Source organism: Corvus cornix, chromosome 1A (assembly GCF_000738735.6).
Source record: "Corvus cornix cornix isolate S_Up_H32 chromosome 1A, ASM73873v5, whole genome shotgun sequence".
In the NCBI taxonomy this organism is placed as follows: Eukaryota; Metazoa; Chordata; class Aves; order Passeriformes; family Corvidae; genus Corvus; species Corvus cornix.
The window spans coordinates 34,950,542-34,976,450 of NC_047057.1; the positions used below are offsets into that span (position 1 = coordinate 34,950,542).

At 36.3% G+C, this 25,909-nt stretch overlaps 1 protein-coding gene across 2 annotated transcripts in view; it reads left to right on the forward strand.

Moving 5' to 3' along the window:
* The window catches only part of CNOT2 (CCR4-NOT transcription complex subunit 2), an 82,169-nt gene that overhangs the window by 44,548 nt on the left and 11,712 nt on the right, over window positions 1-25,909 (forward strand). For both annotated transcript variants that reach the window (XM_039571177.1, XM_010413682.4), the window contains exons 2-8: window positions 3,693-3,815; window positions 14,855-14,921; window positions 18,289-18,436; window positions 19,043-19,225; window positions 21,622-21,701; window positions 22,866-22,991; window positions 25,521-25,645. In XM_039571177.1, coding sequence (XP_039427111.1) covers window positions 3,705-3,815; window positions 14,855-14,921; window positions 18,289-18,436; window positions 19,043-19,225; window positions 21,622-21,701; window positions 22,866-22,991; window positions 25,521-25,645 — 840 coding nt within the window. In that variant the 5' untranslated portion in view covers window positions 3,693-3,704. The remainder of the gene's footprint in view (window positions 1-3,692; window positions 3,816-14,854; window positions 14,922-18,288; window positions 18,437-19,042; window positions 19,226-21,621; window positions 21,702-22,865; window positions 22,992-25,520; window positions 25,646-25,909) is intronic.

The following is a 25,909-nucleotide window of genomic DNA, read 5'->3' on the forward strand; positions in this document are numbered from 1 at the left end:
CTGTTACTTTCCAAAGGGTTTAAAATTTATTTGTAAGTGCTTCATGAACTTTGCTGTATTTACTTTCATAGCTGATTGGGCAGTGATCTATCAGTCTGTGAAAAGGGAACCGTGTGAGGTTTCCTGGTGCATTCTTGTCCTAGGAAATAAGCAGCTAAGTTCCATCTGCAGATCTGCCTGCATTTGGTGCTGACCCAGTTATTCTCACACCTTCTTACAGAGAGTACCACAGCAGTGTTTTTCCAATATCTGTGCATATGCTTGTAGCATGAATGACTAATGAGTAAGTTCATGAATACCGGAACAAGTTGACATGGATTGGAAGGTGCCTGCTGCTAACCTGGCATCAATATGACACTGTCATTGCATAAACCTGCTGTAATATAAAAGTCTGCATGGGGATAAGTGCTCTGATTCAGAAGTCTGCCAGCCATTTACTGTCACCAGTGACTATTGGGAAGTAGATAAATTGTCTGCTGGTTTCAGCTTCAGAATGAGCACAAAGTAAGCAACCTGGCTACAGCAGCTGCAGCTGAAGTCTCTAATCCCAGTTCCTCCTCTTCCTGTTACTGGTTTTTAGCAGCTCACCTCATGTTATTCTGCTGTTAGTTTTGTGACAGGGCTGGATAGCAGTGTGAATTGTGCCACCGCATTTCTCTGTTGTGATCTGTGCTGTGGTTCACCCTAAGAACAGGTGACAACTCTTTCTAGTGGAGTGGAATCCTGTTAGGGGTGTAGGCAGTTGCCAGAATGCCTTCCAGTGCCTGTACCACTTCCCTCAGTGGGAGTTTGGATAGCTTGAACATTGCATGCGACTGCTTCACTTGGCAGAGTTGAACAACACAAAATCACTTATAATAATGCTGCTGTGAGGAAGTGTCAGTCTTGGCAAAAAGTTTTTGGCAGTCTTCAGGGTAGTTGGGTGCAGTGATGCAGCTGGGTAGTAGACAAGAGCACTGCAGGCTCCTCAGCCTTCCTCTCTTCCCCTACAGCTGCAGCCTGCTCTGTTCTCTGGAGTTCATCAGCACAGTTCTGTTAGGTGTCTTGTAGAAATATGGATTTCCAATAAAAATATCAATATTTATCTAATTATTAAGTTTTCTTCATTTCTTTCTTAATAACCATGCTCTTGTCAGACTCCATATTAATACCATTGTACTTCACCTGTCTTCAGGGTATAGCCTTGATTAGTTTTTTAGGCCACTGTCATATATGATTATCAGTATAGAAAATAATCTTTTGGAAAGTTTGAATTTAGTAGAGAATTTAAAATACCTGTCAGCTTTTCAGTAGAAAGACTTTATATTTGGACATATGAACTTTCTTGCAGCAGCTATCGACATATATTTTGAGAGCTCTGACCTGCTGACTCAGAAGTCTTTACAGTACATATGTAGCCAGCCACGTGTAGACCTTTGCAGAAATAAGATCAAAATCTGCAGGGTCAAAGACAGAATAGTTTTTTCCCCTTATATAGCTCCTGTATTGTAGCTCAGGGTTAGGTATTACATTAGTACAGTACCGTGTGTGTCAGTGTCACTGACTTGCTTTCTATCACGAATCAGTTGTTACTCTGATGACGTATCACAAGAAAAGGTTATGTGGCAAAAGAATAATCCTTTTCTTATCCCAGGTATTGTTAAAGGAGCACCAAAGAATTCTTTGGGACTTGTGAGAAGCTGCTTTTCTGCTTCTCAGGAGCAGTAGTTGGATGAGACTCCACCTTCTCTTCATTGCTGAAGATAGCTTTGCCAAGGCATTTCACTATCCTTTTTACTGCAGTTAAAGGCAACTGCTCATCTCTCTGCGCTTTACTCAGGCAGAGCAAAGGACAAGATAATCCCTTAGCCTGTTAAATGCTCCATCCCATCTGGTAGGTGATAATTGCATTGTAAGGGGATTGACACAGTGGGATATGCTTACAGTGTAATGAAAGCTTCACTGTAAGTGTGAAAGTCAGCTGATCACATTCTAGCACTGTGGGACCTTATATTTGCACATCTTTTGTAAAAAACATAAAATACAAGTTCCATCTGGGGAGGGTATACAGTACCTTTACATGCCATCCTTCACCTATTTGTAACAGATTTTACATTTGTTCTGGAATATCAGTAGACTGAATATCTGAAATCCTCTTGTAGGAGTAGTGCAATAGACTTGTGTTTAGCCAAATGTTTTGAGACTATTCAGTGAGTATAGCTGTATTAAACGCATCCCAGGTGTTGACTGCTTTTACTAAAAAGTACTATGACTTTGAAATCATGGGGTTTAGTTCTTACCAGTATAGGAACAACCGTGTTATTTAAACACTGCCTAGAAATCTTCATCAGTAAAGGTGAAATTTGAATAAGCCACATGGTGAGGAATATCACAGTACTTTTGTGTCAGCAGGGATTTCTGTCAAGAGGATTTCTGGCTGAAAGTAACTCTTCTTGCAGCCAACCAAAAGAAATATCTTGAAATTTCAGTTTCAAGCATGAGCCTAAGGTAGTGCAAACTGACTTAAAAAAAAAATGTTTAAAATCATGTTTTTTTAAATTTATCTAATGCTGTAGTGAAGATAGTAAATCTTAAGGTTCAGAACATTTCATAAGTTAACTGTACCTTAGCTTCCTAACTTTGAAGATGATAAGGATCCTTGTGAAGATAAATTACGTAGGGCAATAGCTCAGGGTTGATTGTCATCCTGTTGGTTGCACTCTCTCCAGTCTCCCCATATGGTACAAGAAACTGGGCAGGTTGCTCTGTGCTGACCTGCATGTGCTGCTTCACTGGTTTGAATGTTAACCTGTTTGGTTAAAACAGTGCTTGGTTAGTGCACACTGTGCTGGGCTGTAGCTTCATAGTCAGATGATTAAATGAGAGTCAGGTATATAAGTATGCACTGTGTGCAGTAGATGCTTTAGTGACATTGTATGACCTTGCTGCAGGATTAAATTTGCTAATGAATTAAGGTTCTGTGACCAGCTGTGTGGCTGCTGTTTCTTTAGTTTCCATTTCCTGACTTAGCAGCTCTGTGTGCGTGTGTGCTCCTGGGAGTAAGGATAAAATAAAATCTAGTGGGCTTTTATGGGCTGTCTGCCGTAACTTTGCCAGTCTGTGATGAGGTTGTTGAGTGTGGTTAAGCTCAACCTTCCCTTACTTAATCATGGATCTGAGTGGGGTTAAGTAGAAAGCTGGTGTTCCAAGTTCAGGTGATGAGACATGGAAGATTTCACGGATTTTTTTTTTTTTCCCCCTCTCTTTTATTTTTGTTATTTCTTTTAAGGTGGCTGAGCTCTAAAGAATATTCCTTAATTATTTCCTTTTAGGTTGAAAATGTGTACCTGAGGAGAGGAAAACTAGGGAAGTTTGCTCTTTTGTTTTCTGACACATTGTAGTTTTAAATAAGCTTGGGTGTAAGGTCATGGAACTCAAAAAACAATAAACGTAACATCACTCTTCCAGAAAATGAAACGTGTCCCCTCTCCCCACCCCAGTTGTTTCTGGAATATGAGTTTATGTCAGATGAAAATCCCTCTTGAAAGAACCATTACATTGGCAATATATGGGAAAGTATTTTTAAGCGGAATTTCCAGATATTTAGGGACAGGGGTTTTTAACAATCCTTACATATATATATTTAAAATATATACCAAGGATGTAGCAAACCAAATCATGTATGGTATATAATAAGTTTTCTTCTTATTTAGGTGACAAACAGCATGTTTGGTGCTTCAAGGAAGAAGTTTGTAGAGGGAGTTGATGGTGACTACCATGATGAGAACATGTACTACAGCCAATCATCGATGTTCCCACATCGGTCAGAAAAAGATGTAAGTTGAATAAACTTATTTTTTCTTCTTTCAGTACTGGGGTGGTATCAAGTACGTGAAATGTACGTGAGGAGAGGCTTCATTTAGCTTTAAGCTGTACATGGCTGTTTCCAGTGGCAAGTGCTTTAATTTTAGTGAATTTATTCATGTGAACTTCAGCCGTATGCTTGCCAGTGGCTGGTTTTTTTTTCATCTTGAAGAATTGTATTTGTAATTTAAATTGAGTTATTGATTATATCTTGTGCTTACATGCTGTGTCTACAAAGTTTTTTTTGTTGTGGTTTTGCGTTTTACATCTTCAGCCATTTTTAGTTTCTGAAAACGCCTTATGCAATTTGTTTGCTAGTCTAAGTTAGGTATTTCTCCTATTTGTAGAGCCACAAAGTTACGAAACTAGTAATTCCTAAACATTTTTTCCTCTTTGTAATGACAAATTGTGTGTTTGAACTGCATTGGCATTACTGAAGCTCTGCTGCTTCTTACCAAAGCTAAATAAATTAGGCAGTAAAGTATTTCACTTTTATATGGAGTGGCGTGTAGAACTACATGGAGGACTTGAAAGTGTGGCTTGAAGTTCATGTCACTTGCAGCTCAGTAATACCATCTCATGGCAGGCTTGCATTTAATATGTGTAGGCAACATATTCTTTTTAATTAAAAAAAAAAATATATCTGTTCAAATTTTTGCAAAGGTGCAAATTCTTCAGGTATGCCTCCAAGACTGTCTAGAAATAAAGTTAATAGCAGTTGTGAACACAGTCTTGATAGACCTTGACCTGTATCAACATAAGCACTTCCTACAGACTCTTAGCTGAATTTTAATTTAGATTTTCAAAGAGAAGAAAATAGGTTTAGAGAGTAGAAGGCCTTTTCAGACAAAATGGAACAAAAAAGCATGAATGCGGCTTTCCAATTCAGTTCCATAAATTGATAAGAAATTTCAGGTGAACTAGCAAAGGATTAAAGTGTAGTATAGTGTAAAGAAAACTAAATGGGCTGTTCTTTTCTCTTTATATTGATTACATGTGTGCATGTACCACAGATGCACATAGGCACAATGGAGTATTTATGATGTCGAATATACATCCTTTCACCATGAGGTGCAGCTAGCACTCTTAAAACCAATAGACAGTATTTCTCCAAAGTGATTTTTGTACATTAAATCCCCACTTTTAGACTTCATGCACTGAAGGAAAAATCACTATGGTGTAGTAAGAAAGGTAAAGTGAGATAAATGTTATGCTGCACAGTGTACACAGTGAAAGCTGATGGCTTGGCACATTGTTGACACAGTGAATGTTTTAGTTGCCTACTTTTTCTGTAGGCACAGTTGCAGAAGTGGATCTTAGAATGGAACTTCAAGACAAGGAAGGTGGGTGTTCCAGACACCAGGAATGACAAATGAGAAATCATGAAAGCTTGTGGGAGAAGTGGCCAAAATGGGGCATAGAAGCCTACTGTAGTTGGCAGAAGAGTGATGTCATTCCAACAAGAAATAGAAGAGTGGATTTGCAAAAGCTTTTAAAAATTTTATTTCCAAATCATTTTTAAGGTTCCCTGAGCTCCTGTAGGTTCACTATTGACCATTACAACTTTCTGAGTTTATGCTTATGAAATTTTAAACTGTTACATGCTATTCTTATTATTATCTTAATAAGTTTTTATCAAAATAAATTTACAGTGATAATACTGACTGTACACCTTTGATCACTCGTGTAGCTAAACGTATATAGTGTATTACATGTTCCATTTGCTGTTTCATTTGGCTCACCATAGATAAGAAGGTAGACATTCTCTTAGTTTCCAACTTCTTTTGTGGCTTTGAAAACCTTTTCCTGTTGAAAATAACCATGTTTTCAAATAGTCTTTAATCTAGAATTCTGCTAAAAATGTTGTATATGAAAATAAATATATTGACTCTGTTGTTTCGATAACAGTATTGACAGGCTAAAGTAAAATTGCTCAGTTTTCTCCTAGTAAGCTAATAAAGACTAATCTTTGAAAGCTAGATCGAATTTTATGAACACCTGGGGGAAAAATTCCAGCACTCTAGATCTTGAAGCACTTTGAATCCTTCTGTCTTCACATCTACTGTGTGAATAAAATAAAAGTAGAAGAAATATTGGGGAAAGAAGTAAATCACTCTTATATTATCTAAACAAGGTGCAGTTTTACTGCAATTTAAATTACTCCTCTTTTTTCATTTTCAGCTTCATTTATGTCTTTACTGAAAGCAGATAAAATTAATGTTGCAGGGTTTTGCAACTGACCTGTAAAAAAATTACTTAAATGTTAATTTTTTTCTCTCCAGTGTATGATATGTACATGTGAATGCAGAGTCCTTCATTTATGCTTCATTTATCTTCTAGAGTTCTTCAAACTGAAATAAAATGGTTTTGGTGGAGGCCTCTGTGAATGGCCTCCTTAAATTTTGTTCTTCAGGAAAGATTAAAGCTTGTTTAGTATTTACCCTTATACTGGATATAACTAGATGTTTCTGGTTTTCACTTTGTTGAAGTTGTACTTAGTCTGATCTTGAATGTTACTACTTTCCAAGGAACTGTTGCTGCTCGTGTGTGTATGTATACTCCAAATGGAGGAACATAGGGAATGGTGAAATCCTCCTGAGATTTGGAGTAAGGACATATTTGTATAAACTTCAGAACTTACTTTTACAAAACTTATTTTTACAGTAAAGTCAAGCCAAGTCCTGTCTTAAACTTCAAAGGCTTTTGACGTGGGGAGAGAACTAGCAGCAAATAATTTTGGACATGTTACTTTTGTTTCAGCCTCAAGTGTAGCTAAGAGCTAGAAGTTTTCTTTTAAATTACCTGTTTTTTCGTTAGAGAAAGGAGTTCTAGATAAACAGGACTAATATGGTAATAGAAATGGAAAAGTTGCATGTTACTCACATGCACAAGTGCTTCCAAGATCATACGGATACTGATTGGATAAGTTATTTTAGGCCCGCAATTATGGTTCCTTAAATGAGATTACATTTTGCTCAAGCCATTTTATGCTTCTTTTTTACTAAGTAAGTTGCTTTGCCTTGAGTCATTACACGCTTGCTGAGCTAAGTAGGGAAGTGGAACAGAGTATATACATGAATGCTCTGTTTGTGAATTTTTCTGCCCTTGGTCAGTGCATGATAACCAGGTCATAGTAATCCTTTAACAAAGAAATTAGGTGTTTTATAGTACTTTCAGAACACAGAACAGGTTAAGAAAATAGTTTACCTTTTGGCTGGAAACAAGTGGGGTCCTTGTAACATAAATTGACAAGATGATGCACTGTGTGCCCACAAAATAATTGCAGGGCTTACTTGTGGCTAATTTCACCAACTTAATTAAGCTGTCTGTGCACTCAGCAAAATAATTTTCAGGACATGAATACATGTATTTTTATTTGGATAGAGTGACAGTGGTAGAAATTAGTAACTCAAGGCCCTTCCTGTACTTTTGAAACTACAGTTTTTAAATGAACAAAACAAAAATGCAGATGAGCTTTGAGAAAAGATTGGAGCTATTCAGTCTGAACTTCTCTGATTTCTGATGTATGAGAATGTAAGAAGGGCTCCACAAGGTTTGACCAATCTAGCCCAATCTACTGAAAATGTGTACATGAGAGTGTAAGACCAGAGCATCTTCTGTTGCTCTGAACTGTCGTCATAAATCTGACAGTAGACAGACATGCATTTTAATGAAGGTCTGCCCAATCAGGAAAGTTAGGAGATTTTTTCAGTTAATGTTTTTTTCAAATCTTGGCCCAATGCTTTGCTGTTCATTTTCTTTCCCAGTTGCTCAACAGTTAGTAAAATGCTTGCTGTAAGGTAGTAGTAATACTTCTGATTTTTACCTTTAATTGTGGCAGGTGAGATCTAGCTTGAAGATTAGATTTGTCTCATTGCAATTGTTTATCTAGCTCCCTGGCACTAGGAAGTTCTCAGATTTGGATACTGAGTACAGAAAAATGGGTTGTTGATTCTGGGAGCCTGCTTTCCCGAAGTTTCTTCCATCCTGAGCTGAAGCATGTCTGTGGTGGATGAAATTCAGGAGTTCCTCTGTCATGAGACAGTTGCACGAAGGCAGATGTCAGTGGTGCTGGTACAATGAAAGGTGGTCAAAGGCCTTTTACTGTGATTCTATTAAACTGATTTATAGAACCTTTACTTTTACTGTGTTTTGAAATGCTTGGCCTTATAAGGAGTTGGTACTTCTACAAGAGAGAAAAACCTGAAGGCTTAGCTTGCCATTGTGATTGAGATCCAGAATCTTGCTAAGTTTTGGAAACTAAATGTTTAAGAGTTTAGTCAGTCTTCTGGAGACAACTTTGGCTTTAAGGTTGCTGAATCTCATTGTTTCAGATGAATTGCTGACTTTCTAATGCTATTATTTTAGGATTCTGAGGAAGTCTGATATCTTGTTTCCTAAGGTATCTTTCTTGCCTTAGTCATAATTTTACTTCAGATGCTTCATATGGAGTTGTATGTATTTAAGAATTCCCATGAAACCGCCTTGTGTCAGGAGCAGTTGTAGCATTCGCACCAGTGCTGGTTGGCTGAATGGAGATACTGTACATTAACCTAACTTGTAATTGTCTGAATAGTTTTGATCCATTTGTGGAGGGAGAAAAACCCCTGAAGTTTATTTTGAGAAATAAATAGATTAATGTCTTTAATTGTAAATGGCAAATTAATATTTTCACATGCATTACTTTGCACGTAAACATTCTTGTAGATTTGACTGAGTAGTGAGTTGGTTTGCCCTGCTTTCTTTGTGAAACACATGGTTTAGGCTTCACTCTTTGAAGTGTGAGTTACAAAGCAGCAGTTACTTTTCACCTTCCAGAAGAGTGATTAAACATTCCTTGCATGTATTTCTGAGTACACAAAAGGGTTTTTTTTTTTTAAGAAACTCAACCAACAAAAGAAAAAAAAAACCCAAAAAACCACAAAGCAAAAACCCTGATGGAAACAAACAAACTTTAGGAGTATGAAAATTGCAATGCCATTGATGAAAATAGTTGAAAGGACTTGCAGGAAATGAGATTGGTAAAAATTCAAGGAACTTTGTGTTTCATTGCAGTTCCCTTTCAGAGCCTATCGTCTTTCTGCCTATAGTGTGGATTTTCGTAAGAAAGTTATACAGTATGCTGAAAGAACAAAAAAGTTTCAAATATAAAATGTGCCCTTTACTGTGTCACCTGTAAGTTTACCTAAATGGATTTATCGAATGAAACAATACATCATAAAGTCATTTTTCTTAGGGTCAAAAGTGGTTTTTTATACCATTTCACACAGTATGCAGGTATGTATCTGACAAATAGATATTTGAATGTAAGTTAGTTCACATCCCTTTACAATTTGGAATTATGTCACAAGGACATTAATTTTACTATTGATGACTGTAGTATAACTTTCACTATGACTGAGTTTGTATTTAGGCTTTTAATAGAATAATTAAATTACTATGGTAGGTGTTCTATACTTTTCTGTGCTCCATCTTCATCTAGAAGCTTTATTTTGCTGCATCTCCACTTCACAATGTATAGTAATTTTTATATGTCAGCTTTAGCTTTTGAAGTGGTGCCTTGACCTAGCTTAATTCCATGCATAAAATCATGTGCATTTTCTAAGAATGGGAAGGTTATGGTTTCTTACCCAATAACTCAGTTCATTGAACATGCTGGTTTGTAATATTGATGGTTTATGAGCTCAGTGGTGGGCATTTTGTTTGGGTTTTTTTGTATGCAGCTAGTTATTTAGTTGGTATAAAATACTTGCTTTGTTGTCCTAGTTCTTAATTGCTTTGGCAGTTTTTATAGCATTTGTCAATGAGCTTTCAGTAGTCATTTGGCTCATTGATAAACTGTACTATCAAACAATGTCTCTACACAGGGAGAACTTGTTTTTAGAGCTTTACTTCGGTAGCCATCTTAACCTCACATAAATAATGTCACTGTCATTCAAAAGCAGCATCTTGTCTCTAAGATCTTGAGATATTGCTGGCATCAACAGTGTGGTCCTACCTCCTTGTACTTCCCAAGTGCTGCTAGAGGCAGAAGATCACAACCAACCAGAAGTGATGAAATATGAAAGATAGAATAAAATTTCATTTATTTTCCAGTATTGTACTTGGATTTATATTTCACAAATCATTTACATCAGTAGTAATTTTCACTGGCAGATAATAACCTGTATTTATATATGTATACAAGGTTTTCATTGATTTATGATACTGAGATTTGGAAATACTTTAATGTAAAATGGGAATTTTGTGAGTGCTGTATTAAAAGATGGTTTAAAGAGGAAGACTAATAACACTACTAAAAACTGTCAGTCTAGAAAAATACGTATTTTTATCTGTTATTTGTTGACTAGTTTTACTACTGTTTTTTACGTCAGTATAACGCTTTCTTCTTTTGAGGCTGTGGGTCAGACGTTGTTATTAAGTAGTGCAGCACAGATGGTAGATACCAGAAATAAAGTAGTGTAAATACAAAATTATGCTGATGTTTGCATCTGTGAGAAACCCATCATTTATCAGGCCTGATATTACTCACAAACTTGCTTATTCTAACATATTTTGCTTTTAGGGGTTGACTTTGTAGTGCTAGATCAATGTATTTTAGCTACAGCTTGTCTCATGTTTAAGAAAGTAGCTTTGGGCTATAACTACATAATGTAGCGGCCTTCACAGAATTGCTTTACTGAGTTTTCTTGGTGCCACCCTGCCAGTGTGTGCTACCACGGCAGTGATGGTGACAGGCAGCTGTCCCCACACTGAGTTGGGGCTTTGCTTGGAAGAGGCAGGATGCTGCAGTGCACGGGGAGGCAGGAGCCTGTTCAGCCAGCTCTGCCACTGGACCTCCCTCCTACCACCTCCCTCTGCTTTCAGGAGGGCTGCAGCCTATGTTCTCCACTCTGCTGAGAGGGTTGCAAAGTGCAGCAGTTTTTTCGCAGTTCTGGCAAATGTAAGCATTTCCTGGTGCTGGTTTTTCGAGATCTGTTGACACTCTCAAATGAACTTATTGCAGTAAACTGATCAAGAGTAATGAAAGCAGTTAAAGTAAAATCTTGTTCAGCACTAGGGATAGGAAATTGTCTGATAGCCCCTTACAGCTTATTGATTCTTGGTGTGGACCAGTCCAGAAAAATTGGGCCATCTACTTGGATCATCAGTTGGTTTGAGTTTAGATGCATAATCTTCCATGATCAAAATTGCCCTGTCACTGTTTGAGGCTCGTGAGTAAAATGATATCCATGTCTTAAGTTGACCGTCATCAACTTAGTCTTTCAGCCTGCCAGTACTGAGTGTTGGTCTTTCCAGTATGCTGGCAGAGTGCACCCTTCATGTTACACAACGTCGTTTTTGCTCACTTGTCACCTTGTCCCATGGGAGAGGCAAGTCTTAGGCCTCCTCTGTCTCCTAATAACAACATAGGGAAAGCTAATTGAAAAAAAATCTGCCTAGTTTGGTGATACAAGGTTGGAAAAGAAGAAATCCCATGCTGGGTTTTGTGGTTGTTAACCACTAGCAAATTGATTTAGGTTGTTGCAACTATAATTCTGAGCATTTTTTCCCTAAGATTCTGACATAATTGTGTAAAACTTAGTAGGTCTTAACAACTGGAAGATGCTTTAGTCACCTTAAGTCTTAGCCTGCTTTGGTTTTTATTAAGGTTATGACCTTTGGCTGTTACAGACTAAAAAAAATTCAAGTGACTTCCAGTCACAGTTGCAAGCATGCTCATGGAGAGCTGTTTTATTTTCTGTGTCATGTAGCAAGTAGCCCAGTCAGATGAAATAATGATTGCAAAATGCCAGAAGGAATGTTTTTAGTAATACTAATGCCATTCATCTTGAATCTTCATTATCTTTGGTAGACCAAGTTTGAGTAGACTATCATAGTGGTGCGGAGGGTTTGAATGCAAATCAAGAAATTTTGGTAGAATAGGTTAAGGTTTTGCTGAATTTAATTTTTTTTTCTTGGTCTAAATTGTATGGAAATAATAGAAAAACAAGACAATTTTAAATTGTTCCTTACTTAGATATGACAGAAAAAGGTGTTTAATAAAGTAGAGATGGAATAAGTGAGATACCCATAAGACTGTATTTGTTCTCTATGAGATTTGAGAAACGCTGCATTTAATCTTCCTGTAACAGATCCACAGGATTTTTTATTGATTCCTTCTTGAGGCTTGTTGTCTTTGGTGTTCTAAGCATGTTATGACATGAAGTTATCAGACTTACTGAATTCAACGCTTGGCCTTTATTATGGTTTTCTATAAAGGTTTCTCTGCAAGTCATTTTGCAATTAACTTTCCATGTAAAATTAAGTGGCACAATAGATGTGACCTACTTTGCAATGTTTCAAAATAAGCAGTGTTCAATAAATATTATTTGCTACTGCTTTTAAATGAATTTTAAAAATCAAGTAGTATTCATTGTACAAGAGGTGGGATTCTTTTTTTTCCTCTCTTTAAAGTAATCTAGTGCCTCTTGGGGGTTTAATTATGGAGCTTTTTACTCCAAATTAACATTATAAATAAAAGATTTTTATGCTGAGGTCTGTACCATCTTCTGCTTATTACATCACATGCCATCACAGCAATTTTTGAATTCCCCGAGCAGCTGTGCTTCTGGGATGTTCTTTTTTGGCTTAACTGCTTTGCTTATCTGTCCCAAAGCTGGTAGTACTTTTGACTGATGTTTCTATCTCAGTGTCTGGTTTGTTGGTTTTTTATTTTTGAACTTGTGTGCCTTTATCATTGTCTGTGCCTTTATCATTGTCTTATAACTTTCTGCCTCTCATTTTTTCCCCATAGAATTACAATTTTTCACACCTTGCAACATGTTCTAGGATTTTCCAATATATCAAATTTGAATGCCGTTTTTTTAACTTCACCATTTTACTTTGTCTTTCCTTTCTTAAAAACTACTGTGTCAGCTTGTTTTATTAGTGTTTAATGAACATCAGTTGATTGGTTTGGGGGGGAAGTATGCTTTTGAAGTCTTGTCTCCCAAGTGTCCCCACTTCATCATGCATTGGTTCGTATTGCAGAGCAACATTAGTGTGAGTGAATTTTATTCCTTCTGAATAAAAACAGGTTGGAAGTGATGTTTCAGCAGTGCACCAGACATGTACTACTCACTAATTGGCTAGTCCACTCGTCCATGGCATCAAGTGTTTTAGTTAGGAAACCATACAGTAGCTGTTAGGCCCCCAGAGCCAACTTTTTTTTTTTACAAATATTCTTCCCTCTGGCTGCATCACTTGCTGATGCAGCTATGGCCTGTGAACTTGGTTATACGAATGCTGAGCTGAAGCCATTGGTTGTTACTTGAAGTGGGTTTTTGTTCACAGTGAGTTCTTCACTAAGAAAGAAGATCTTGTCTTGCTGTTTCAAATTGCCTATGTACACTAGTATGGATGTTTGTTCCTGTAGTTGCTTACTATCAAATATGTGCACTTTGTTCTTAATATGTGTGAGTATAATGTATGTTGAGGTAATATTACTGATTTATTTTCTGATGGTCTGCAGTAATTGCCTGCTGTAATTTTTTTCGTGCCTTCTGTATATATTCAAAAAATCATAAATACTTTGTGACTTACAGATGTGAATGCTACTTTTGGTACTTAGTGACTTACCCTGCATGTCTTCTTTCTCATTTCTACCATCTGGATTTGGCCCCAGTATAGACAACTAGCAGATTCAGTTTATAAGGTTTGTTTGAATTTTTCATCTGTCTAGATGATATCAACAAAGCAATTTGCCATTTATCACAGTAAAGTTATTTTGATTTGAATTCTTTACTCTCAAGTCAAAAAAGGTTGAAATTGCCTTATGTCTAAGAATCCAGACATTCCTTTCCATGAAACCATCCTAAAATTCAGTCCAAGTCCAGACTAATTCACTAAACAAGCAGCTATTTGCCCATGTGTTACTAAGCAGAAGTAGCATGTGCTGTTGTGGATGGAGGGATTAGGTCAGCTAATAACTCTTCTTGCTCCAGGGGGACAATCAGCTATACCTAGTGTTGGTGAACAGCTAATCAAGAAAAAAAGCATATGGGGATGGATGTTCCAATATTTAACTTCCCTCAAGATTGCAAAGGGGTTTTTTCCAAGTATTTAGACTGTTGTCTAAAAAGTTATTAATGCTGTTTCTCAAATTAATTCATACTCTACATTTCTTCAGAAGCATGGAGAACAGTTTTTTCTTTTCCCCTTACAACAGAGGTTGGAAATCTGGTGTCATGTGCCTACATTAGTTGCCTTCTTTCTGGGGTATGCAAACCCAAATCTCCATCTTTCTTCATAGATGGTGCTGGTGATTTTTAGTTAGATCTTACTCTTCCCAAGAGTCTCTAGAGTTTGTCACATTTCTGGTGTGGTGTCTGAAAGTTGATAAAGGGTTTAATGGAAATATTTAGTAATACATGATTTCTCTAAAGTGGGCATGGTAGAGCAAGAAATACTGCTTCTGACATTTGTGGGTCCTGTTCATATCTGTGTACAAGCATGAAGCTAGCTCTTAGGGCAGTGTATTATAATTTTAACAATGGAATCTTATCTGAAGTTCATATCTGTTCATATAGACCTGCTGCTACCTATCCACTTATATTGTAAAGGATAATACAAAATTTTCACTTGTTGAGCAGGAAGTGATCTGGTTGTATGAGACATGGTTTGCAGAGGAAGATGATCTCTGATTTAAGTAAAGCAGTATTTCTTTTTCTGTAATGATGGGTCTTCTAGCTGTAAGGAAACCTGAAAGCTTGTAGATCTTCGTGCTCTTTGTTGCAAGTAAAAGTCTGTGTTTATACAGGTGAAGTCATAAATTTTTATTGATGTGTAATACACTGCTACATGTGTTACTGTACAGATATTTTGGGGAGTTTCTGAAATTTTTCATGACTTTGAATGAGTTTTCAGTTGGTTTGGTTTTCTTGGCATAACATAGTATTGTAAACTTCCAGATCAAGATAGCACAATATCTTTATGTCTTTAGTAACCTCTTAATCTTCTTACATTTTAGATGCTGGCATCACCATCAACATCAGGTCAGCTGTCTCAGTTTGGGGCAAGTTTATACGGGCAACAAAGTAAGAATTCTTTTTATCAATAATATTTTTATTTTATGCTAAATATATTACAGTTTGACACTCTGGAACATGCAGATGGCTTTGTTTTCTGGTGATTGTAAAAATGAGAGTGTGTCTCTATATACAGTTATTTTAAGATACATTTTTGCTTTGCTTAATACGCATTTTTGCAGTGTTTAGTGTGCAAAATGTCATATATGTCGCTTTATAACTGCTAAATGTCCAAATATAACCGTACTATTATCTGTGATTTAATTACCTGTGATTTAACAGACTCTCTGAAGGAAAAACCTAAAGAAAGAAAGCTGGGCCAAAATGAGCCTAGTTCAGAAAACTGTGTAAGGAATAGAAGGAACATATACCTTAAATATAACTGGTATTTCATGCTCTACAGGAGCACAATAAATCTTGTGTACATGCTTGGCAACTTGGATTTGACAAAGAGATATGCCTTTAGGATTAGGATTATTGCTTTCTGCATCGCTGTTTTTTTTTCTTTCCGGTACCTTGAAGATTTCATGTATCTGCCAGTCATATGGACACTGTTGCAATAGAAGACCTATAGAGCAACAGTCTCAGTGTAATGCTGACTTAAGGACCACCTAACTTAGGGCCAGCACCGTGAACTAAACCTTCTGGTAACCGAGAGGTGCACTCAGGCAGTGGCTCAGAATATCTGAGTTAGATACAGTTCCACAAGTAAAACTGGTTGTGAATATCATCTCTCCTTTGTCACTGTATGCTTTTAAATGTTTTCTGCTGTCTCGCTAAGTGCATTTGACTCAGATTCCAAGAAGAAGTGTCTTCAGAGAACTTTAGAGAGTCTGGACTTTTTTATCTGGACAAACTAAAAGCTTTATTTGCTAGATGCATGGCCTTCCCGACTTCTTTCAGCTTTCTTGAAATAGTTTTAAAAATACAGTGGGGTTTTGGGTTTTTTTTTTTGTTTGTTTTTTGGTGGCAGTGGTTTTTTGGAAGTTTTTTTCCTATCTCAGTGGCTGTTGATGAGTGACCCTGTAATATAAACTGCCATTTTAATGCTACTGAGATTTATATGAGCAGCTTCTCGCCAGTGTGAGAGTCACGTTTGGCTCTTGTCTTCAAGGTGCTCATTCTGGCACTGTTGAACCTTTCAGACTTAACTGTATACAGATACTGAAATAGTTTATTCATTCTGTTTATCACAGTTATTTGTTGTTTATTTTTTAAGGTAAACTTTTTTTATCAACTTGGTTGTTCATTCAGTTCGTTCCTGTGCCTAGGATGTAATCGCTGTAACATGGAGAAATGTATGCCTAAAACCTTGAAAATAAATATTATCAGGTTTCAGTTTCTACCTGATCTTGAGAAAAAGGGGCAAGAAACTTTTGTGTTAAAGTCATGGTTATGATTAAAATATACTTTAGGAAAAACAAAGCTGATAGCACCTATGCACTTTTAATGATTGGTAGCTGTCAGTCATTAAGCAAGGTGTCATGTTACAGCATTAATGTAACTTAAACTCGACAAGTAGGGAGGAAATCAGCCATTTCATTGGTCTGCCTCCAACACAGTCTATGTAGATCTCTTGTGTCCATTAGAAAAGTGGAAAGTGTAAGAAAAAAGGGTTTGGGATTTTTTTTTCTTCATATGGTGAATATTTCAACTGCCCCTCCTTGCCAGGAATATGGTTCTACTTCACTGTGACAACTTTAATAGTTAAAACTTCAAGTTTAAAGAAAGCCAACAAGAAGAAATAACCATCTAAAACTGGCTTTGCTAAAACAAATGCTTGCGCAAAATTAAGTTGAATATCCTAATCGGGTTTTTTGGTGTGCTGTATCTAGTTCAAAAGTGTATGTAATTTTTTTTTGTACCATTTTATTTTTAAAATCCCATGTAATTGTTAATCAAGGGGAAATACTATTTATAATATATATTTATGCTCATTGAAATTATTCTGATGCAGCAAATTGCCAAAATATTTACAGTGAACACTTTAATGTAATCAACTTTTAATGAAATGTTAGGATGCTTGTTATAGCAAGTCACACTACCTCTTAATCTGAACGTATAGAGATAAATCTGAATGTTTTAAACACTTGAGTTTTATTGCAAACTCCCTGGATTGCAAATTTTAGGGTATGACACAGACTGCAGTTCTTAAAGTGTAAAAGCTGGATGACTGGGAGATTTCTTCAGGCTTTGTCCATGATAATAATTTGAGCATATGCCATGTCTGTTCTTTGCATTCTTAGTATTTAACCATGTTATACACTGGCATATTCAGCTCTTCTGCAGGGGTGTTCTACCATGGGAGAGTGCTGATCCATCAGAATTTTCTTTTGTTTGGTCTGCAAGATAAGGTTTTGAGTTCTGTCAGTCTGCCTCAGTAGCCTTATGCCAAAGCAATAGGAGCTGTCACAGCCATTGTTTTTTATATGCTAAATTTGTTATTATTGCCGTGTTGCACTAAATAACTTTTTCTTGTCTTTGAACATAATTCTGGAACTTCTTAAACACAGAAAAGTGATGTGAGAATGGTGAAAAACTTCATAAAGTTTTTGGACATTTTGAAACACAGAGCAGTAACTGGCTATTTTCTGCTGTTCTCAATGAAAGTAATTGAATTTTTTACCTCTCTGAAGTGCTTGCTTTATTCTGTCACACACAATTGTTTGTGTAGAAAATACTTTTGATCACATTGTTAAAACTCTTCTGTATGCTTTTAAATGCTAATAGAGGGCCATTAAAATTTTGCTTGCTTTCTGTTCTTAAAAGGCCAAACTTGATCACAGACACTGAAGTACTGTTGCCATAAAGAAGCTACTTAAACTGTAAAGAGAGAATTGGCCTCAAATGTTGTTTTCGCTGTCCTAAAAACAACGTTATTGTTAATTAAATATCTATCACTTGCTTTTTTTTATCAAAGATTTGCTTAATTTTTAGCAAGACAAATCAGTGTTCTAAGTACTCGTCAAATACATACTTATTTATTCAAAAGTAATTAGCATTTTTCTGAGTGAAGTTACCGATTTTCCTAAAATGCTGTCTTCTTTTGAAATAATTTGTAGATTTCCATGTCCTGATCAAAAACCTCAAAATTCAGCCCTTTACAGTATACGTCTCAGAGGAAACAAAATTTTGTTAGCGGCTTCAAATAGAAATTCCTTAAAGAGCCTTTCCAAAGTTAAACAGAATGGGGATAGATTTGATAATTGGGTTTCTACTATCCAAACGAGGACTTAGTTTTTACTGTACTTTCCTTCAGTCTTTACACTTTTTTTTGTACGTTGTCACCATAAATTGTTTCCATCTACACCTGATGGAAGAAGACCTTGTTCCTGATTGCTCTGTATCTCCACCCCTCTGAATTTTTTTTCAATAGGTGCACTAGGCCTTCCAATGAGGGGAATGAGCAACAATACCCCTCAGTTAAATCGCAGCTTATCACAAGGCACTCAGTTACCGAGCCACGTAACGCCAACAACAGGGGTACCAACAATGTCACTTCACACGCCTCCATCTCCGAGCAGGTATTTATTGATAGCTGATATTTCTGCGTGTCTTTCTGCAGAGCTCTTGTTAAATGTTCTGCATATTTTGTCTCATACTTTGCAGTTTGATAAATTAACAAAGAAGAGAAGTAGTTTCTAAGTTTCTATGGACCTCTGCCTGTGTTAGGGAAATAATACCATAAAAAAGTAAGGATTTACTGTAAGACAGTATTTTATTTTTGTATGTAAAGGACAAATTGCTGGCAAATTCTGCTTCAGAATGTAAGAGGTTGTTATTTGATTGTACAGTTAAAATTTTGGTGTGGTGTCATACACCGTGTAAGAATACAAAGATAGTAGGTCTGAAGTGCTCATTAGAAAAGAGCTGTAATGCCTTTTCATATGCATAATACTTAAGTATTTATCTAAACCTGATGAAGGACTTGATTACTATGTACTGGGTCATTTGGTATTTCTGAAGAAATACAGAACTGCATTAATTATAGAGTAATCCAAACAGAGTGTTTGGTCGCTAAGCACAAATTAAGTTGCAACAGCTCGGAGTCTATCCTGCATTAGTAATCTAAATGAGTAGCCAAATACTGTTGTACAGATTCATCTCTGTGGATGGTTTTTCTCTTTCAGGGGGATATTGCCTATGAATCCTAGGAATATGATGAACCACTCCCAGGTTGGTCAGGGCATTGGAATTCCCAGCAGGACAAACAGCATGAGCAGTTCAGGGTTAGGCAGCCCCAACAGAAGCTCTCCAAGCATAATATGTATGCCAAAGCAGCAACCCTCTCGACAACCTTTTACTGTGAACAGGTAAGGCTCTTTAATTGGACCATCCCTGTACAGCCATAGACATGCTGCTCTGGAAATGTAATTTTTATCCATTAGAATAAATCTTTAAACCTGCTTCCTGTATTCATGTCTGGGCAATAAACTTTGAAGCTCCTTGTAGTATTCTCGTAAGGTCTTTGAGGCCTTTAAGCTAAGTTCTTTTTCTGACTACTGAATTTCTACTGCATCTGTTCTAAAGTATGTGATGTTTCTCAGATATTCCCAAGTTTATTTTTGAAACATACCTTGAATTTTCAGCATGTGCATCTGTTTTAAAACTGTTCATCTATGACTTTGGGAAGAAGGAAGGCAAAATTTAAAAACACAGTAGTTATTCTGCAAGAGTAGTAAACTGATTCAGACACAGTAAGGATCTAGTATTTTACTTCTTTAAATTCTGGAATGATACAGAGAAGAGTGGCTTGCCATTCATTTAGGGATTTAGTGCTCATTTGGATGCCAAAGGTTTCTCAGTTTCTTCTTTTCCTTTTCTAATTCTGGGCAGGATACTAACATCATAAATCATTATGCTTTAACTGTTACAGTGCTGTGTTTATACTTCATTCATACTGATAAACTTGTAGTACGTAGTCTCTTAGTTCTAATAATTAAATGTGTGTAGTCACAGCTTAGCATGGCTGACTGCTTTTGAGGCTTGGTTCCATTACTTCATGATCCCTGTGCTCCCAGTTAAGTTCTTTTTCTCCCTTCAGGCTGTTCCTTAGAGGAGTGCCTCTTATACAGAGCACAAACAAGCTCATCGCAGTCAGGTGCCACCTCTAATCCAGTCTAGTATTTTACAAAATAGATAAAGGAATGTAAAAACTAATGTCACAGTTAATCTGAATTTTAATCAGGTTGTTTAGTTTTGTAGTTTCACAATGAAACAGGCATACAGATGCTGTTCTCAATCACAGCAAATAGTGATCCGGTACTAGCAGTTTGTGGTCTTGGAGCGTGAAAAGACTTTGTCTCTTCCCTCTGTTTAAGCAGAGTTTGTCTTTTCCGTCCTGTATAGTGGCAAGTAGAGGTATCATTTTAAAAGATAGTATATTTTAAAGTATTTTTGAAATGTGAGATCACAAAAGGATGAAATAGTAATATACTTAAAAACTCTGTGTGTAAAGGACAATGATACTGGATATTGATACATGTGTACAAAGTTCTTGTTTAAATATCATTCAGCTGTAGGGTGGATAATGAAATCCCTGTGTGTAGGAATATTTGAATTAAAATGCTTATCCTTCGCTGTTAGTATTTCTCATGTTCAATAAGCTACAAGTCTTAAAAATGGAGAAGGAAATATCTCTGAAACAATGACTGGCTCTTATTCCACAGCTTATTAGCCTATGGAAGTATAGTAGTACATATCCAATGGATAATTGATAGTTTCAAAATTTTGTTAAACATATTTTGGGAAAAAGAATTTATGTCATTGGCTTGTAAGGTGCATGCATTATGTGACTTTCAAGAAGCATTTTCTGAATAGTTGCTTCCTTGGAGCAATGAAAGTTTTTAGGTTAAATTTTTGAACATGAAGCATTTGAAGGTATTTCAAATTAGAGTTAAATGCTTCGGATTTGTAACTGTGTAAAAAGTTTGAATTGGTAAAATTTCCACTAGGGAAGCATTTCATATTTTTATTTATGGAAATTTCCAAAGTATCAGCTTCTATCCTCTTACAGGGGAAAACTGGATGTTGTGATTTCCACAGGGCAGACATTCAAAATTTCACTCAGCTGGGGCCCTACCTTTGGGCTTCTCGAAATCTCCAGCTCTTGCGGGATGAAACGGATTGTTTGTGAAGGTGTCTGTGCAACCACAGTAGTCCAATGTGATATTTAGATGTTTTTAAATGTTTTTGCCTGACTGTATGGAACTTGTAGCTCATCTCTTGACAGAGACCATCCCTCTGCTCACAGTAATGCCATGTGTACATGGTCGTGATTGCACATCATAACTGTTTAGCTTATAAATGAGTCATGACAAGCTTGGTCATTTTCATGATCGAGCTTCCCACCTGCCAAATGATGGATTACAGCCTGATTTTTAACTACTGCATTTACTGCTGCTTCATTTTTGTATATGAAATATTGAGTAACGATCATGTTTGTCATAACTTGTTTGTTGACAGATGTCTTAATACACAATGGCTATTAAAAAACTAAGATATTTTGAAGTCATTCCAGTTGACCTGATTGAGCAGTGCCTGTTGCTGCTGCTCAGTGTTTTCAGAAAATAATTGAAAACTGAGTTTAGGTTAATATGGGTTGCTTAGGCTTGAAATAATTTCAGGGTTTTTTCCCCCCATAATATCTACCACTGGAAATACAGAGTATGTATGTCCTTTTATCTGACTTCCTGGATTTTTTTCACAGTATGTCTGGATTTGGGATGAACAGAAATCAGGCATTTGGAATGAATAACTCCTTATCAAGTAACATTTTTAATGGAACGGGTGAGTTTACTCTATGTAATACTGATCTTAAACTACAGTAGAGATTTTTTTTAAGTCTAATTAAAAATACTTGGTTCTGTTGGAATGCAACTTTCTGATCATTTTCAGTTGTTCCATAAAAATGGTGCTCCAAGAGCAATGCTAGATAACTGGGTAGTACTTCATTAGCAGTGGATTTTACTAGTTCTGAAGACAAAGTGAAAGTAGTTCTGTAGTATATTTGCTGTACGTCACATGGCTGTAGATTATACCTGTTCGGTTAGAAATACGAAATAGCTCTTGAACCTGAAAAGGATATTGGAGAAGAAAAGATTTATCCATTTCCTATGAAAGCATTAGGTATGTGAAAGCAGTCAGAAAGCATTTTATTTTTTTTTTTTTTAAATCTCAAACTCCTTTTGAACAGCTGCTTTATCATATGATCCTTTCAGTCAGTTATTTAAGTTGTGATTTTTCTCTGGGAATTACTTCTTCACCTGAATTTAGTGAACTAGAGAGGGGAAAATATCTTTTTCCATAAATGATTTAGGTTCATTTGTGCTGATGCGTCTCTATGTGGCTGCATATATGAAGCAACCTGAGGTGCTGGTGACATCACAAGAGTAGAAGGGCTTGGGCATTCCCTAGGACATTGTGACATTTTTATGAGCTGCAGCTCTGGCCTCACCTATGTAGCATTTTCTGCTGCAAATCAAAAAGTGTTGCCATGTAACTTGCACTGCATTGGCTTTTCAGCTGCTTAAGCTTTATCTTACCTTATCTAAGGACAATAGAGCTGTTTGATGCTGCTGCTAATATGGGTTATTCTCTCAAATTTCTTCTTGATAGCTCTTCAAATTTAAAGCATATTTAAAAGAAATTTAAATACCTTTTCTAGAACTTAAATTTTGATAGTTTGCTTGTATTTTATGTGTACAGTCTTTAATTCAAGAGGAGGTGACCTTACTAAATGCTATTGACTAGCTATTGTTTGAAGGCGAACTTCAAACATCCTGATGCTCTTTAGGCTAGTCTTGTAACACAAAAGCTGTAGTTACTTGTAATAATTATAGAATGAGAAAAAAGATCAACTTGAAAGAAAATATGTCCTACATTTATCTTGCTCATAATTAAGTCTTTGAAAAAAATACATAAGGGATTTAAAAATACCTGTTTTTATTGTAGATGGAAGTGAAAATGTGACAGGACTGGACCTCTCAGATTTTCCAGCACTAGCAGACAGAAACAGAAGGGAAGGAAGTGGCAATCCAACTCCATTAATAAACCCTTTAGCTGGAAGGGCACCCTATGGTAAGACCATACTTCTGAAAGCTCTTTGAGTGAAATGAAATTTGCTTGATTCACCTCTTTCTGTTCATAAGACAGTAGACAGTCTTTTCAAAAATGCCAGACACGTAAACTGCTAAGACTCATTTTAAAAAATGAGTAATCAGTATCTGTGGTTGGAGACTCCCTTTCGTAAGTATTAGAACTAATCTGCTTTAGTTTCACTGCCAGTAGGGATTGTTGGGGATTTTTGGTATGTATGGTATGATTGCTCTGAGGCTGCTCACTCTTGAAATTTCTTAGGTGATAGGTTTTATTCAAATTGCGTGTATACAAGAGCTGTCGCTGTCTGAGTAGCAAATTACAGGATTAGTATTAGATTAGTAGAGGTGTTACTGTGTAAAAAGTCATAAGCTGTAAACATATTGTAAACTTTTGCTGTTTATTGATAGTATTGGCTGCTGTACTGTTCACTGTCACCCTTATGATGAACATCAGATTTCAAAAAAATAACCTGTAAGCATCAATTATTATCAGTCAGATTCCAAGCATGTGTCATATAATTCTTGCTGTACAGGTTAAAAAATAATAAAAGGAAAAGCCTTTAGGTGGATACAAATCTTGTTATTTGGGTCTTGAAAAAATTCAGGTAAGCTAGTGTGAGGCACAAAACTTTCTTTTTGTTACTGCTTTAGTAGATTTTGTCACGCATGTTGCATCAGCTACTGTCAAAAGTTGCTTTTATAACCGTAAGTTATTTTTGTGACACTTGTCAATTTTGAACCAAAAATAACCTAGTGTTTTCTAACTATAAAAAGCTAGTGTTTTTCAGAGATAACTCCAACTTTAATTGGACATTATAGATACCACATTATCAAGAGCAAGTAGCCTCATGGATTTGGCATAACCAGGGCCCTCTGCATAAGATAGCTGTGAGAAAAAACTAAACAAGTTGAACTGAAATGTTAAACACAGGAAAAAAGTGACTTCCCCAGATGAAGACACTCAAAACTCATATCAAGCATGAGTGGAGACTTAATACAGCTAGAGGCTTATGTAAGATTTTGTCCATCATAGAATGGATTGGGTTGGAAGGAACCTTAAAGACCATCTAGTTCCAACTCTGAAAAAGAAGACAGTATGTGAAAAATTATTAGAAGATAGGAGGGAGATCCACACAGATGTACTTCAGCGTGAAGCTTGAGTTCAATATTAAACAGCACTGCAGCATAAAAAAAATCTGTAATTGCTCTTGTGCTTTTACACCATTTCCCCATTTTGGTGCTAGCATAGCAGTTTGCATGACTGCATGGTGAACCACGAAACAAAGTTCTCTGAAGAGTTACCCTGAGCATCTGCTTAGTGCAGCAGATGAGTATGGAGGTATAAACAATCAAAAAATGAAAATGTAAGATACACAGGATACTGTCTTCCAGCACAAAATGTGGAGAGCACTTTTGGTTGTGGACAAGAAAGAGAAGATTTGAAACAGAGCAGAGACCTACTTTCCTCATGCTTAGTTATTCAGGAAAATTATACTTCAAATAACTTTTAGATGGAATAAGAATATGCATTAAAGTTAATTCATTATCAGTTTTATTCATCCAGTGGAAGAAATTGTAATAACTCTGGATGAAAAGGCTGAACAGCAGAAACAAGATTAACTCAGTGTTGTTCTTTTTTCTTAAATAAAGGAACTTAGATCTCTAATTCCAGAATACTAAAGAAAGTCGTATGTTGTCATACTGAACCGTTTTACTCCTATCCATTTATTAAGAGTCTTTGAAGATTAGGACCTAGACTTCCTTCTGTCTTGTGTTCCTCTAGTGCAGTGTTCTTTGCAACCAAATCACTGTATTATTTCTCTGTGTCTCAGCAAAGTCTAGTCACTCTTGGGTGTGTGGTGTGGCTTGTTTGGTTTGGTTTGGTTTGAACTGGCATTTAAAAAAAAAAATTCCTGTTCAGTTGTCCATGTTCCAATGTGACTGGCCTGCTTTTTTTTAAATTAGGATCAGAGCACTAAGAGTTGCAGGCTAAATGCTTTCAGTTTTCATACTGAAAGTAGGAGTCATTTTTATGTCATAGGCAAGTATTTCATTGTTGACATGTTCTGCTGCAAGTTAGCTGGTTGTCCTTTGAGAATACGTGCTTCTGAAGAGATTATGCAAAAAAATTCTTCATGCAATTAGGGGACAGAGAAAAAACGTATCATACTTTTAAAAGCAGTGCATCCTTGATCAGTGGATTTACCTAAATACAGCTTTAATAATGCCTGAAAAGATTATTTGATTATTTAGATGTGTGAAACAGGTGCAGTGGATGTGTCAATGAATTTAACCCGGAGTGTTTCTCAGCTCACGCATAAATAAGAGGCTTTAGTCTAATATGTGTGGATGTTTTGAATGAATAGCTTTATTTTGCTTTACCTGGTTTTTTAAGTCATTGCTGTACAGCTTGCACGTAATGAAAATGGACATTAAGCAAGATCAGCAGAAGAGAAATTTTTTACTTAGCAGTCATTTAATGTTATTCCTGCTTTCATTTTGATGGTAGTTGGAATGGTAACAAAACCAGCAAGTGAGCAGTCCCAGGACTTTTCAATACACAATGAAGATTTTCCAGCATTACCGGGCTCCAGCTACAAAGATCCAACATCGAGTAATGATGACAATAAATCCGTAAGCAAACCTTAAATCCTCTCTTATTTTCAGTGTTCATATTTCTTTTAATGATTATATTTTAAAATGGTCAGTGATGATATTTTTAGTAAGAGATTTTCAAATTTGCCCCTCTAAATTAATGAGAGATTTTGTAAAAGCAGCATTTGAAATGTAACTGTGTAAATGGAATTTCTCAGGAAGTTTTTCGGTCCAAACAGTCACTCTTCTTGGAGATGTCAAAACTTATTTTTGAGAACTGATAATATTTTTTAAGTTCGCGAT